The 15,874-nt window shown below is 33.7% G+C and overlaps 1 protein-coding gene and 1 non-coding gene across 2 annotated transcripts in view; one reads left to right on the top strand and one right to left on the bottom strand.

Annotated features, from left to right (window-relative positions):
- The window catches only part of FIRRM (FIGNL1 interacting regulator of recombination and mitosis), a 43,921-nt gene that overhangs the window by 9,053 nt on the left and 18,994 nt on the right, over nt 1-15,874 (bottom strand). Inside the window, exons 9-17 of the mRNA XM_063105486.1 lie at nt 13,396-13,476; nt 12,290-12,354; nt 9,736-9,884; nt 9,336-9,465; nt 8,049-8,235; nt 6,990-7,072; nt 6,590-6,641; nt 5,159-5,248; nt 577-762 (exon numbers count right to left, since the gene is read on the bottom strand). Of these exons, the coding sequence (XP_062961556.1) occupies nt 577-762; nt 5,159-5,248; nt 6,590-6,641; nt 6,990-7,072; nt 8,049-8,235; nt 9,336-9,465; nt 9,736-9,884; nt 12,290-12,354; nt 13,396-13,476 (1,023 nt within the window). The remainder of the gene's footprint in view (nt 1-576; nt 763-5,158; nt 5,249-6,589; nt 6,642-6,989; nt 7,073-8,048; nt 8,236-9,335; nt 9,466-9,735; nt 9,885-12,289; nt 12,355-13,395; nt 13,477-15,874) is intronic.
- On the top strand, nt 7,739-7,812 carry TRNAI-GAU (transfer RNA isoleucine (anticodon GAU)). The gene has a single exon. It is a non-coding gene; the product is annotated as a tRNA-Ile (tRNA).

Raw genomic sequence — 15,874 nt, 5'->3', positions numbered from 1 at the left:
CCCAATGCCTAGAACAGAGCTTGGCACATAAGAGCACTCAAAATATATTTGTTGAATGAATGAATGAGCAAATAAACACTAAACTATAAAATTCAACTTCCTACACTACATCCAGCCAACTTTTAAAAATCATATATTTTCTGCTTCACATAGTAGATGAGTCTTTTTTTATTCTATTATTTCATGAGGGAACTTTCTAAGTAGAAAAGTATATAAAGGCTCAGAGAGTAGGTGTGCATAAAATGGGGGTTGGATTTTGTCAAACAAGAATCATGTCTGCCAAATCCAGAGATGTCTCAGCAAAAATGCGACAACTGAAGTTTTTCATAGTGTGTTTCATGTTGTCCCAATGTGTCTTTATCAATAGAGGGACAGAGTGATTCCTCCCCTGCATATATATCAATGGAGATAACAGTAAGTTTCTCATAGGTCCTTTTACAATGTAGAAATCTGAAAATCTTGCTTGGTTCTAGCAGAGACTGTGTCAACCTTACTAACAACCTGTCCCTAGTACCTAAAACAATGCTTAATAAACAACTGCTGAATGAACTGCATCAACCAAAATTATCATCTCACCAGAGACCCAAGTTCTCCCAAAGTGCGACTGCTGTTCAGCCATTTCCTGCACTGTGCGGTGCCTACTCTGATGACCTCATGTGCAGTTTGTTTCCTAAGCTCAGCAGATAACGCCTGGAAGGAAATACATTGCCACAGCGGCAGATTTTCTGCTTCTTTGGGTGAAAATTTCCAGATAAATTCCACCTGAATTAAATTGTTAAAGAAACAAGACATACATGAGACAGTCAGATGAATGGATACACAAGAGTTAAGTATTAGCTTCCATATTTCATATTTTAAAAACACTTTTTAATTGCATGGTAATATCATTAGGTACCAGACCATGGTAACTTAAATGAATATGCATTATTATTTTTGTTGTTGCTGCATTTGTTCCCCAAATGAAAAACAGTTAAGTGGAGCATGATATAAATGCATTAAGAAATATTAAATAATGTATTTCATTAGTATTAGCATCAGATATTTTTATCATGCTCCTACCCAATAAGTCTGATTTTCCTAAGTATGCATCACCTTGTACAGTTGACAGTAACATACCATATATGCAAAGAAGATTGATGTAGCCAACCTTTGTGTCTTACTATTATCCCAGTTGACTATAGTAGAGAACTTAAAGAAGCAAAGATCTTAGGTTCAGTTTTTAAATAGGTTAGCTGGCTCTGCTCTACAGTAAACAACACCCTAAATTAGTTTCACAAAGGTAAGCCACAAATCAAAAACAGTGGTTGGCAAATCCATTCTACTACTGAAATAATTCAAAGTGCTTAGTGAGCACTGTTTTAAGATGTTGTGTCAACAGATTAGATAAAAATGGGAAACTAAAGTTCTAACAAAACACTTAAAATGCTGAATTAGTTTTTGGCAGAAAAACAGCAAAACAATGGTGTGCTTAATTATTTAAATTAAGTGTAATTCAACTAGGAAGTATATTTATATTTGTATGTTTTTCTAAGAAGTAGAATAATTCAATTCACAATATCCAAAAGCTACTTAATGAAAACTTTTCTACATCAAAAACTAAAAATAAAACCCACCATATTAAATTTGACAAAGAAGCTTTTCTGTCAATATACTATATCTGTATTTGAATTTCTTTCTTCTTTTTATTTTTTGGTGGCTGGCCAGCATAGGGATCCAAACCCTAGAACCTTGGTGTTACAACACTGTGAATTTATTTCTTTTAAAGAAACTAGCTGTCAAAACAAGCATTTGACTATCTGCTGTGACAGAGTCTATAGCCAGAAAAACAGATCCCTTGATGAGCTGAGTGTCTATTATAATGAGTAGCTTTATTCACAAAATCAACCTGCGTCAAGAAAGCCAAAGAGAACTGCGCTAACTGCTGAACATCAGTACAAACACCAACTTTCTTTATAATAAAGTACAATGAATGAATTAACTAGGTCCCTTCCCAAAAGAGAAACTATAAATAATAGTGCCCTAGACAACACAAAAGAGTAGGTGTTGCCAAAAATTTGTTACACAGAGTTCAAATTCTATTGTGAGGTTGAAAACCCTGGCTTCAACACAATTTTGAAGATTTAAAACTATGAGGGCTGACAATAGTTCTTAAGGAGTGAGATGTAAGGGAGTAATACAGAATTATGACTTCTCTCCTTAAAATTGAGAAAAGAGAAAAAAACACCTGTGGGCTTACAATGCAAATAAATATAGTAGTTTTTACTTTACATGAAAATGGTAGTACAACTATCAGTGTGCTTAAGTAAGGCATATTAAATACTTTTCCCCCAATTAGGTAATCTTCTTGTACTTTTATTTTTCTTTATAAAACAAGAATACTATTAATAGTTACATACTAAAAGAAATAATGTGGTATTTAATGATTACTCCCTCTATTAAAACAAGCATAGAAGCATGTTTTAACATTCATATATACTGGCATTTTCCCCCAAATTATCATCATAGACACTTTTTTTTTTTTTTTAAAGTAAAACAGCACCATACAGGGATGAACAACTTTCGTTCATGTCAATGCTGCATCACTGATATGAAATCTGGGTTATTTCATGATTTAAAAAGACACCATCTTGTATGCAAATGACAGAATAATTATTTCTAGCTTCACTACTCACTTCTCCTTTTTTCCCTAGCCTGTGCTTTCTCACCTTTGCTCCCCCAGCCCCACCACCTCCCTCCTATTTCCACTTATCCTTTAACATGTACCTCAGATGCCACCACCTCCAACAGCTTCCCCATTCCTACCTGTTCCCATACCCTCCCCAGAAATGATCTTCTAAGCTATGAACACCCAACAAAACCTGATTTGTGCCTCAGTTTTGGCACTCATCACATACCACCTTTCATCATGAGTATTTTTATAAATTTATAATCTCTACTAGATTATATGTTCCTTGAGATGTCATGAAGTAGTAAAGTGGTTACCAAGTGTTATTTTAACCAACAAATGCTATTAAAAAATAATTTATGAGAAAGCCTTATATGTCAAAATGATGAAAGCAGACTTTCTCTGGTTATAGGGGAAAGAGGAAGAATCAACATCCCACAAACAGAGAAAGGGCTATATAAGGAACAGTTGGAAAAGAACATTGGAACAGTGGAAAGAGTACAAACTTTGGAATAAAACAGGTTTGGTTTAAATCCCAGCTTAGCTATTTATTATGTGTGAATTTAGGGAAGTTCTTTAACTTCTCTTAGCTACTGTTCTTCATCTGTAAAATAGACATAATATCATCTATCCCACAAAGCCATTGTAAGGACTAAATGAATTAAAGTGCCTGGCCCATATTATAGCCTCAAAAATGTCAGTTCTCTCCCCCTGGCCCCCTATTCCTTTAACAGAAGGGATCATGTCTTAAGGGAAAAGAAAAAATAGCTGAGCAGAGCAGAAGAACTAATATTTACTAATATATGCCTATATATATATTCTATATCTCACTAAGTCTCATAATTGCCAGGTGAGTATTAGTATGTCAATTTTATGATTAATTCTTCCAAGGACACTCTGAACAGATTCCAATTCAGGTTTGTCTCTTAATCTTAAATTTTATCCCAATAACTTGTTCACAGAAGGAAATCAGTATTTGATAACTGAAGATGCAAATTAAAAATAACTCATCATCCATAATTTACATATCCGATAGCCTCATTTGGAAGAAATTAGAAAACTGACAATAAGAGATCTCTGAACACTAAAGTTTATCCACTTTATAACACAGCACTAACTCAGCACTGATTTATTCTGAGTTATATTATTCTAAAAGTTAAAATTTCACAACCACCCTGGGAAAATGATCATTTTATTCCTATTTTATAAATGAGAAAATTGAGATGAAAAGGAAAGTGAGTTTCTTAGTCACATGGCTAGTGACTTTTCACTCCCACTCCTACTTCTTCTAAGAGACCTGGAGTAGACCACTCTTTTGGAGTTTTAGAAGGAAGACAGCAACCCTTACACACTTTCCACAGGGCTAATAGGTAGGACTGCTGTGCCTTTAAGAAAGAGGGTTATGGGGATAAATGAAGTTCCTCTGGTACTAGGCCAGCCTCTCTAGGGCAAGAGGAGACTTGGACTTGGGGCAAATACCCTAGTCAGAAATAACTCCAAGCATTTATTGAGCAGTCCTCTTAAGATTGGCACTATGCTAAGTGTTTTGCATATATTATCTCTAAGTCTTTACAAAATTTTTCAAAATAGTTACACATATATTCCATATTCCACTATGCAGACACGAAAACAAGTTCAGAAAGGATGATTTGTCCAAGTAAATAGTAAGCCAGGATTCAAACCAAGGACGGTAGGACCTTAAAGTCCAATTCACTTCACTAACCTAGGGTTTCCCAAACTTGGATCCATGTCAGAATCACATAGGAACTTAATGATAGTAACAACAAAAACAAATTACTGAGCCTTTCTTCATATCCACCACTCAAAACCCTCCCTATTCACAGGTTAGAGAATAGGAAACTTTTTTTTTTTTGCCAGCTGGCCAGTGTGGGATCCAAACCCTCGACCTTGGTGTTATCAGTACCATGCTCTAACCAAGTTAGCTAACCAGCCAGCCCCTAGGAAACTGTATTATTTTAAAAAGCTCCTACAGGAGTTCCAATGTGACCAGTCTGAGGGACTACATTGGTCCACACAGGTTCATGTAATTAGAGATTTTCTATCATGGCAGAGCTTGTTTTCCTCACAATAGCAAACAAGTAAGGTTCATCACACTTATAATTTTCCCCTAAAAGTTCAACTTATTCACTATGAAAAAATAAGAGACATCATTAAGAGCATAAATAATATTCTAGCTCTTCAAAATAAGTTAAAAAGGGACAGGGGATATAGAACCATTTCATTTCATATATCTCAAATATATGATAAACAAGGAGAAATATACTCGTATATTTCAGAAAGATGGAATAACTTGATGCAAGGATATCAAAATCTACACCCAGGTTAAAGCAATAAGCAAAGCAATCAATTTAAAAATTTTGCTTAGATCCCTTTAAATTCAGAATAAATGGGGGTTTAAAGGCCTTCAAAGGAGGAGTCTGAATCCAATTCTCAGCAGCGGTTCCAAGAAAATGGCAAAGATGATATCCTTGCCTGATGGGGTGGGGCCATGAAGAAAAAGAGACGCTTCAATAGTATTGACAGGTTGATGAGCTGATAACATTCTCCAGGGCATGATTTTATCTGGAAAAAGACAAGAGACATTGACTAATTTAAAATCAGATTTTATAAGAAGGGAATATGTCAAAATATTAATAGTGGCTCATTTGGGGGAATAAGATTATAGGAAATTTTAATTCTTAGTTTGGTTTTTTAAATTTTTTTCTTTAATGAATCTAGATTTCTTTTATAATGAGAAAGAAAATTTGACATTATATTTAAAATCAACACTTTGTAATTTCTATTTCCCATTTTCATAATAACTTAGTATGTTAATCCTCCTACTGAAAGACAATTCATGGAAGTTTTTAAGATCTAACACAATAGTGCAGAGGTGGATATAACTCTACAAGATGGAAGCTTCATTAAAAGATTCATAAACTCAATTTTATAAATTCCTATCAATGCACTGTCATTCAATCCTGGAATCAATTCCTATCATAATACACTAAAAGAGATTTTATCTAAAGGATACTTGAGACATAAAACACATGACATAAAAATCACTCTTTATCTTTTTTTGTGCAAGATGTGTTAAGGATTTAGTAAAGGGGTAAGTGATAGCTATGGAGATGTAGATGTCAGCTGTTCAGGTAATTGGATTTAGTCTACAAAATCGTTAAAAGATAAACCAGGAGATATAAGACACAATAACTCTACCAGGAAACAAAAGATGCATGAGCCCAGCTAAGATGAAACAAAAGATGCATGAGCCCAGCTAAGATGTTTATCAAAGGCTGGGGACAAAAAACCATAACAATAACAGGTCACAACCATCTCATATGGATCACAACAAACATCTCAGAATTTAAAAGCAAAAAAAAAAAAAAAAAAAAGTCAATGTTGAAAAAATGAAAAGAAATCATTATTAAATCATTTTTTCTTTGTATCATCCACAAAAGATCACTTCTTTTTCCAAAGGCATTTAACTCTATCAAACTTAGTCCCTCTCAAATCATCCTGACTGAAAGAAATATAACAAAATCAAGAGTCAGCTTGTCTAAATCATATTAAAGAGAGAGAGAAAGAGATGGAACTCTTGGCCGTCAACATTGCAACTCACTCTTCTTATTATCTACTTTGCATTCAATTTTATGCTTATTCTCAATTAACCTAGTCTTTCTTTCCCAGAACAATTAGTGGAACTCTATAAAATTTTGAAAATATGAGACAATTTCCCCAGTTTCATACCAATTTTTAAAATAAATCCTTAAAAGCCGCAACATTAATGCACAGCAAAGAAACTGTCAAAACAATTTAGCTACCATGCTCTTTGTCCTGTTGATATTTACATTCCTTAAGCTTATTCTATCCCTAAAGGAACTACATGGAAAGTGAGTACTTTAGGCCTGTAATTCTACTCACCAGATGAGCCACTATGGTGACATGGTGTGCACAGAGCTCAGCAGTTCCATATCTGTTTGTATGGAATCAGGTTTATACAATTATTCATAAAAGCAAGGGAATGAACTTCCATAAAGCACTAAGTATTCTCACACAGAAATATAAACTGCCATTATTTCATGGCTAATGAATATCACAATATACAAAACCATCTAGGCAATACTCATCTACTGGCCTGAACCAAAGAAAGGAAAGAGGGAAACTATTTCTTAACTTACTGCTATGATATGAAATCAAGCCATTTGGGCACAATATTAAAGGATTACTGAAACAGAATTTTCTATAAACTTACAAATATACAATCATTTATCAGTCACCACTAATAACCAATACAAACACCAAAAAAGCAAGTATGTTGTACCGAGCAAGGAAGCACCATGCATCCATAGCTAACAAAGAGGTGATCATATTAGCACTAAGCACAGCATTCAACAGAGCAGCATCCTAATGAAAAACAGAAAGGTTAATTCATTTAAATGCTAAAATTAATGATAAATTATCATTGATATTACATTTCTCAAAACAAGAAAGCACTATTAGAATTCAAATAACAGATCCTTAATGCGAAAGCTTTACTTTCTAGTATATGAAAAACATGCTGCCATTCTCTCAATATTAAGCACCACTATGTTAAGCATTGTGCTGGGCTACGGGGATTCAAAAGTGTTTTTAAATGTGGTAACTCAATCACTAAGATCCACAAAGATTCTTTAAGCACCTGAAATCTCTTAAAACAACATAAATAACATATACGCATATACTTTTCTTTCTCACGTAACTATTCACATACAGTATTTAATATGTGTTAGACATTACCCATTGTATAATATCTTAAATGATAATGATCCTTATGTAAATTCTAGGAATTTTTTCCTAAAATTTTCTCAACCTTTTAAAAAATCCAATCCTTTAAAAAAAAAAAACTCTCTACATTATGCCTAAGATCTGTAGAAGAACTGGTACTACATACTAACTGCTATGTACTTTTCTTTAGGAAACTTAATTAGGTAAAATCCTACACATTTTTCCCTCTTCTCACACTGTCTTTCCATACCTTCCCACCCAAAATGTCTTCTCAAATATTTTAGCTAAATATTACATAGTAGGGCTGGCCGGTTAGCTCAGTTGGTTAGAGCATGGTGCTGATAACACCAAGGCCCAGGATTCAATCCCTGTACCAGCCAGTTCCAAAAATAATAAATCAAAATAAATAAATATTACATCTACTTACTATAGGAATTTAGGATTACCATTTTCTAGGACACAACTGAATTAAAGGGTAAAGTGTACAAGCTGAGAGAATGACATTCAAAAGGAATATAAACTATTCCCATACTTTCTTCTGTATACGAATCACAATTTCAATGAAAAAAAAAGCAAAAGTGTAACCTCAGCTTAGCCCAGCAAGTAACATGCTTACCAGTTCAGGAAACAGAGAGGGATGAAAGGAAGCAATAAACGTACACAGATGAACACAGACATGCTGATACAAGGTGACAGCCACCTCAGCTTGCCCTTTACTCTTTACTCCCTGTACCTGAACAGGTAGAGAGAGTTCACCAGAACACTGCTCAAAACTGTAGAAAATGGCTTTGAGTAGAGATACCCTGTGGGGAAATGGAGAACATTAAACCCAATATTAATAACATTTAATAATTAACAGGTTTAATAATAATCTGTCACATGGAGTTATTTTATAGCAAAGCAAAATGTCTCAAAAAAGTATAATCAACAATAGTTTCCAATATGTGTAAATATGTTTACATGAAAATAAGTTATATTCACTATTAGAGAAATTCCTTAAAAGAAAAAATTTTTCTGAACTTTTTTTTCATCATTTACCAACTGTTTATCACAGTACTGTTGTACAATGTCAAAGACAAAGTTCCTCAAAGAACTTGAAACTATATACGTAAAACAGAAAGTAAGTATTACAGTTCAGACAGGGAGGGAGGGGTTATTTTAAGATTGAAATGGTTGAAGAAACTAACAGGATTTAAATGACAAATTAAAAATAGGCAAGATATAAATAGGTAAAGACAAAGCATAAATAAAAGGCAGTCACGAATAACCAGTTTGACAAGCAAGGTGTATGTGTTGAAAATGAATAAAAGGAAGAAGAGCAAAAGTAGAAGACGACAACACAATGAGATGAGCTTTGAATGTAAAGCTGAGGAGTGCTGACGTTACGCTTCAGTTTTTGAGCAGGAGAATAGGAAGCTCAAAGCCAGGTTTAGGAAGACTAACCTCATAGCAATACAGAGTATGGACTCAAGGAAGAAGCAAAAAATTAGAGCATAGCAATAATCCAAGTAGTAAGAAACTAAAACCTGGATTGCTGTGTGGGCAAGGAGAACGATTACAAGTGACATCTCCTAGGAGATACTTTATAGTATATAGCATATGTAATTCACTTATTTTTAAATGTTGCTACCTTACATTTACTCTAGTGTAGTCAATATGTATAATGCTGACCATTAGGTAATAAACACAAAACAAAATTAAAATATTACAATATTTTTAGTATCTGATACGATTTATATATTTTATATTTATTTTTATAAAATAGGAAGATATATATGAGGTCTACACTGTAATTATTAACTAGAATATCTGCCATAACAAAAAACTAAACTTCAAGACCATTGCAAGCAATAGGGCATTCTAACCCACCAGAAATATTAGATAAAAACAACACGTTTGCTACCTGGTTGTAGCTTCTGAGACCTGGTTTTCTGTGCACCACAGGGTTTGCACATCCTTAGGCTGAGAGGGCAGCTTATCCATGACAACAACCAGGAGTAGACACTGTGGAAACTGCAGTTCACATGGCAGGTCTTATGCGTAACAGAAACACATTAATTAAGTTACAACAAATTTGTAAAAATACCCTAAATATTTTCTGCAGAAATCTGATTGTGATATGTAAAGAAATTAGAGGAATAATTTCTTTAAATGAGTAAATATATTTAAAAAAAAGGAAGAAGAAGGAATTTTAAATAAAATTTTGAAAATTCTAAGAATGACTACATAGGGGGAAATAACTGTCTCAAACATATCATAATTAATAGGAGATGATTTAACATTAAATCTGTTTTGAAGCTTACCTAATTTACTGTCCAAAACCACCTGCACAAAAGGCTGGAATGTGAGCAGGTGGCTGATGAGTGGATCCAGTGTCACTAGGAAAACACCCACTATTTCTTCTTCTTGTGCTTTAGAAATCCTGGCAGCATATAGGCTTGGAGGAAACTTGCTGGAAAAGGAGAGAAAAAAATTCACTCATTAGTAGCTATTTTCTAATCTTAGGTAGAGTACATCTAGTTTCTATAACATCTGATGTGCTAGCAGTGAAACATATAAAAAAAAGTAGTGTACATTTCATGAAACAAACTTCAAAGTACTGAATTGATACCAGAATTGTGTAAAGACCTCTGAACTAAATAAATGGCTATAATTCTATAAAATGAAAAGTTTATAATGTTGGAAAAATCTTTAGTATTGTTTTGAGGTATTTTAATACCATTTTGAGACTGGTATCCTTAAAAATACTGTGAAAATATGAAAATTAAATCGACTAGTAAAAACATCATGTGTAAAAAAAAAGAAATTTTTGATAAATTCTGGCTTAATTACTTCTATTAAACTTTGTTTCAGGGCCAGCTAATTAGCTCAGATGGTTAGAGTGCAGCCTTACAACACCCAGGTCATGGGTTCAGATTCCCGGACTGGCCAGCCACCAAAAAAAAAAAAAAAAAGTTGTTTTAACACAGGTAGACACTGAAGTTACTATGAATGCTCAGTTTCTCAGAAGCAGAGCTTTACAAGAAATAGACTGTATACTAACAATGAAGGAGGACAAAGACCTTTTCATGGAAATGTCTCAGTAACTGGGGTTTGAGCTAAACTTTAATCAAAACCTACATGAAATAAGATATGTATTCAATATTTTTTGCCATGTTAACTGTAGTAAACTTGATAGTACATGAACACTGTCTAGCATGGGATAACAGCATTTAAAAGGATGCACTTAAGACAAACACTTGAGGTCTTTGTAGTGTGATGGAAAAAAGCACCAGTCTGTTCATTTTTAGTTATGTGACTCTGGTTCATTCATTTGGCTTCCCTAAGCTTCAGTTTCTTCATTTGTGACATTGATTCAGAGTTATTGTGAAGAATAAATAGTAAGTAAGGTAAAAGACACATATAAATAAAATATAGGTAGTGAAATTCCACAGACTTGAACTATAGCTACTGAGCAAAGCGATATTTTTTCAATCAAAGGATGTACTTTAAAATTAATTTGTTCAACTAATATTCATTAAGTGCCTATGTATACATGCCATTCACTGTTCCAGGAGTGGGTGACACAGGAGTAAACAGAATATACAAAGTCACTTCCTTTACAGCATTTACACTCTAATGAAAGGGGACAGTTAAAGAAGTGAGCAAGTAAATACATAGCAGACGTTAAGTAAATACTATGGAGAAAAAATAAAACAAGGAAAGGTGGGCAGAAAGTTTTATTGATGAAAGTCATTTGAGGGTTTCAGCAGAGAAGTCACATCATTTGATTTATGTTTTTATTACTCACTTTGGCAACTGTATAGAGAACAGAATAGAGTGAGGCAAGGGTGGAAATAAAGAGAATGAAGGATGCTCTTGTGCAAAATCCAGACAAGAAAATAACAGTGGATTGAATCAGATGGTAAGAGTTCAGGTGATGAGAAGTGGTTGGATTCTGTATATATAATATTGAATATATGGACTTATATTGAAGGTAATATTGACAGAATATGCTAAGGGACTAGATGTGGGGTATGAGATCAAGAGAAAAACACTGAAGATGATGGCAAGGTTTTTTGGCCTGAACAATTTGAAAGAATGAAGTTGCCATTTAAACTGCAATGAGGAAGCTTCAATAGGCACAGATTTCACTGTGGTGGGGATGGAATAGGTGGAAATCAAGAGTTCAGTCTGCAACAGTTTAAGTGCAAATGTCCTAATTGGCAGTGAGAAATTAAAGGGGAGAGAGAGAAATTTAAAGTCTTGAGACTAAATGACAACAGATGGAGAATAAGCCTGAGGACTGAGTGCTGGGGCACACCCAACTTAAAGAAGCTGGGAAGAGGGGGAACCTGCTAAGGAAGCTAGTAAGAAGCAGCTAGTAAGCCCAGAAGAGAACTAAGAAGGAGATGTGTCCTAGAAGCCAAAAGAAAAGAGTTTTCAAAAAAAAGGGTCAAGTGCTGCTGACAGGTTACACGAGGTGAGGACTAAAACCAACCAATGGATGCACCAACATGGAGGTCACTGATGATCTTGACGAAAGCTGTTTTGGTGAAGTGGTGGAGCAGAAGCCTGACATATAAATGTGTATATATATATATAACCTTTTCTTCTTGCTATTGAATTTATCACCATACCAATTATTTATCACTTGCATATAAGGTACAAGTTAAGAATACAAAGATAAGTAAAACTCATGTGGAATCTGTCCTTCAAAAGCTTCCATCTCCAATTCTTTTAAGCAAACAGATGAAAATTTACTAAAGCACTAAGAAAAATTAATCTGATGTTTTATTTTAAAATGATATACACTTAAGGTTTGCATAGTACAAATGACATTGTTAAATTTTAATTATCATATGGCACTCTTCTTACCTGTGTATCTGAAGATAAAGCTGGTGCAAGGTACAGCAAGAATCAGACAGAAAAGGAAGAAATTCCTAAAATAAAATAACTCTATTCATTCTTTGTATACAATGTGACTTTCTAATATATATCCTCTCCCAAAGGTATGCAAAATAAAATAAAATTCTGGATGTGCCCCATTAAAAAAAAAAAATCTTACATGAAAATAAAAAGGAGGATGAGGCTAAATAAGTAAGCCAGTAAGCCTTATTGTTTTATGTAACCAGTGTTCAAACCTTTAAAACTGTGTCATAATTTTAGGGAGACCCACATATTGGGAGTCATCAGAATAATAGTGATAACTGAAGAGATATAAATACAATAGATAAATTGTCAAGGGAGATTATTTGGAGAGAAGAACATCTGAGAATGCTTACAGCAAGTGAAAGAAACATTATTAGTAATAGATATTAATGATTTTTTATAAAACCTATCGTCCATGTTGAATGTGTTTTTGACCTTGTCTTGCTCCTTTCTGAGGAAAGGTAAAGATCTCCAATGACTTTATTAAGAGTCAGAATTTCATGGCTGGCATACTGGCTACTGACACACTGCCATTTTATTTGGTGTGTTGACTGGACTGGTGCTTCTGGGCAGCTACCAATTACAGTAGTTGGCTGCTGCTTATACTGGTTCCCTGCAGCTTGCAAGGTATGTATTCTAGTGGCAGAGATACACTGTGGGAAGTGCACCAATGGCACTTGATGGATAGTTAACCATCTGATATTTGCTTGGTGTATAAGAGGCAAAATTTTCCCTAATTATGCCATTTTGTTTTTTTTAAACAATTCCTTTCTCTCAGGGGAATTTAAATTTTTTTGGAATTGATCAAATTTTTTTCTTTACCTTGTAATGCAATAAAAACTATTTCATTGACTTTATAAGAGATTGCCTATCCATAATGGATGAAGAAATCACACCTGTATTTGAATTCCAACTTTACTGGTTTAGTTATGTGACTTGATCAAGTTAAGGTATGATATCTCAGCTTCAGCTTTATATTCTGTGAAATAGGAATAATACATGATAAGTTTTTTGAAAGGACTAAAATTAAAGTAACCTATATAAAACCTTACCTTAGTGTAGTGCAAAAGGGAATTGGCAAAGAAACGACATAATTTGAGTGTTTTCTGAAATAATCTGTAGTCGGCATTATCCTGTTCCAAAAAAGGAAATAACAAAGCATGGTAAATAAGAAAAAAAGACAAATTTACCTAACTTGTAAATCAGACAATATTATCTAAAAAGACCTCTTAATAAACACAGAGTATAAAAATTTCCAAAAAAACATAATTCTCTGAATTGTTGGCAGGAGCAATACAAACAACAAAGACTATAGAGATATTTCAGAAAATTAAATTCTATATTACTGAAAAGAAATCTTAACCTACAACAGCAAAAGAGGTGATCCTTCTTGGTTGATCTGAAAGTGAAAGACATTTAAATACCTTATTGTTCTTTGCTATGTGGGGATCAAGTTAATGAATAATCAAAGAAAAGGTATTACTGACAGGTAAAAGATATGAAAATGCAGTTTGCAGAAAAGAAATAACAAACTACTAATAAATTAATACTGAAAAAATCCAAATTATGACCAAATTATATATCTTTTGGGAGTGGCAAGGACTGAGGTCTATTTAATTAGCAAAGATTAAAAGGCTGATAATATCTCTGAACTGGTAAGAAAGTACAGTAATAAGCATTTTCTTTTACCCTTGGTGGGAATATAAAATAATCTTCTCATTATTATGAAAAGATAAAGTATTAAAACTCATTAATTGAGCAGCAATTCATTTCTGGAAATATATCCTATAGGAATACTAGCACAGATAGGCAATACAACTTTTTTATATAGTGAAAACTGAAACAAACCAAGTGTCCATCAAGTAGACAATGGCTACCAAGTGTCCATCAAGTAGACAATGGCTAAATAAATTCATTGTATAGCCACAAACTGTAATACCATATAGCTGCTAAAGAGAATGGGATAGATACCCCATCACGGACAAACAAAGCCCTAAGATAGACAGTTAAATAAAAAATCAAGTTGTGAAACAATACATATGTATAAAGTAATCCTATTATTTTAAAATGTGTTATGTGTTAATATTTGCTCTCCCCCTCCACTCAAATATATCAAAACCTTTCCTGTGGTTCTCTCTAGCAGATGAAAGCAGGATTAGACTTTCCATGCTAGATATTTGTGTAAAGTGTGAGAGTTTTCTGATTATGTATTACATTTGAAATTGGTAAAACAGTGGGTAGTGCCAATAGCATGTGCATGCAGGGGAGACAGAAGGCTATTAAGTCATCTTGCCTGGGGTTAAATCCTAGCCCTACCTCAACTATTATGTGACCATGTGAAAGTTTTTAAACCTCTGTGTGGCCCAGTTCCCTCATCTCCAATGAAGTTAATACTAGGATAGTTGTGAGGTTTAAATAGTGTCTGACAATGTAACTTGGCTCAGTAAGTATTGGTTGTTTTGTCACCCAAATGTATAATACTCACTACGATCCAAAGAGCTTTAAGTTAGTGCCATAAAATTAGATCAAGTAGATAAATTATTTTCTTTAATTTTGAGAATTATTTCATATGAAAATAATATATCTTAACTTTAATGTTAATTGACTATTTTTTATTTCTTTTCCAACAGTACCCATTTTTCCTTTCTTTAAATAAAACAAAATACTGATAAAATCTAAATGTAGCAGGCAATAAATCTAAGTGCAGGCAATAGATATAATGGTATGTTTATTTTCTGAATAATACAAATTTCTATAAGCATATAAACAAAAGTAGGAATTATAGTGGAAATTAAATTATATAGAAGAGACTTACAAATAAACTTCCCTACATTTACAGAAAAACTAAATAATTGTTGGCTAAAAAACCTAATGTTAAAAGGTTTAATACAATATTCTCTTTTTGACCTCAAGTTCAAGTCAGTAGAGAATAAATATCAATGTTAGGGGCTGTTATGGGTGTCTCTCCAGAAAAGATATGATGAAGTCCTAAATTCCAGTACATCAGAATGTGACCTTATTTGCAGTAGGGTCACAGCAGACATAAATAGTTGAGATAAGGCCATACTAGAGTAAGGTGTGCCCTTAACCCAATATGACTGGTGTTTTTATAAAAAGATGATGTGAAGACACAGGGAGAGAATATCAGGTGATGACAGAGGCAGAGATACAAGTTATACACCTGCAAGCCAAGGAATGCCAAGGATTGCCAGCAACACTAGAAGCTAAGAGAAAGGTATAAATGGAACAGATTCTCCCTTAGAGCCTTTCTGAGAACATGGCCCTGTTGACAAATTTTAGACTTTTGCCTCTAGAACTGTGAGAGAATAAATTTCTGTTGTCTTAAGGCACCCAGTTTGTGGTAATTTGTTATGGAAGCCCCCGAAAACTAAAACTGAGATTGATACACCCATTTGCTTCCGAACATAGCATACTAGAAATTAAATCTATTGGTTTTGACATTTTTGAAAGTGAGATATAGTGGGCTGAATGTTGGTGTCCCTCAAAATTCATATGTTGGAACCTAATACC

This window comes from Cynocephalus volans, chromosome 8, assembly GCF_027409185.1.
Source record: "Cynocephalus volans isolate mCynVol1 chromosome 8, mCynVol1.pri, whole genome shotgun sequence".
NCBI lineage: Eukaryota > Metazoa > Chordata > Mammalia > Dermoptera > Cynocephalidae > Cynocephalus > Cynocephalus volans.
This window is presented reverse-complemented; position numbering and strand designations above follow the sequence as displayed.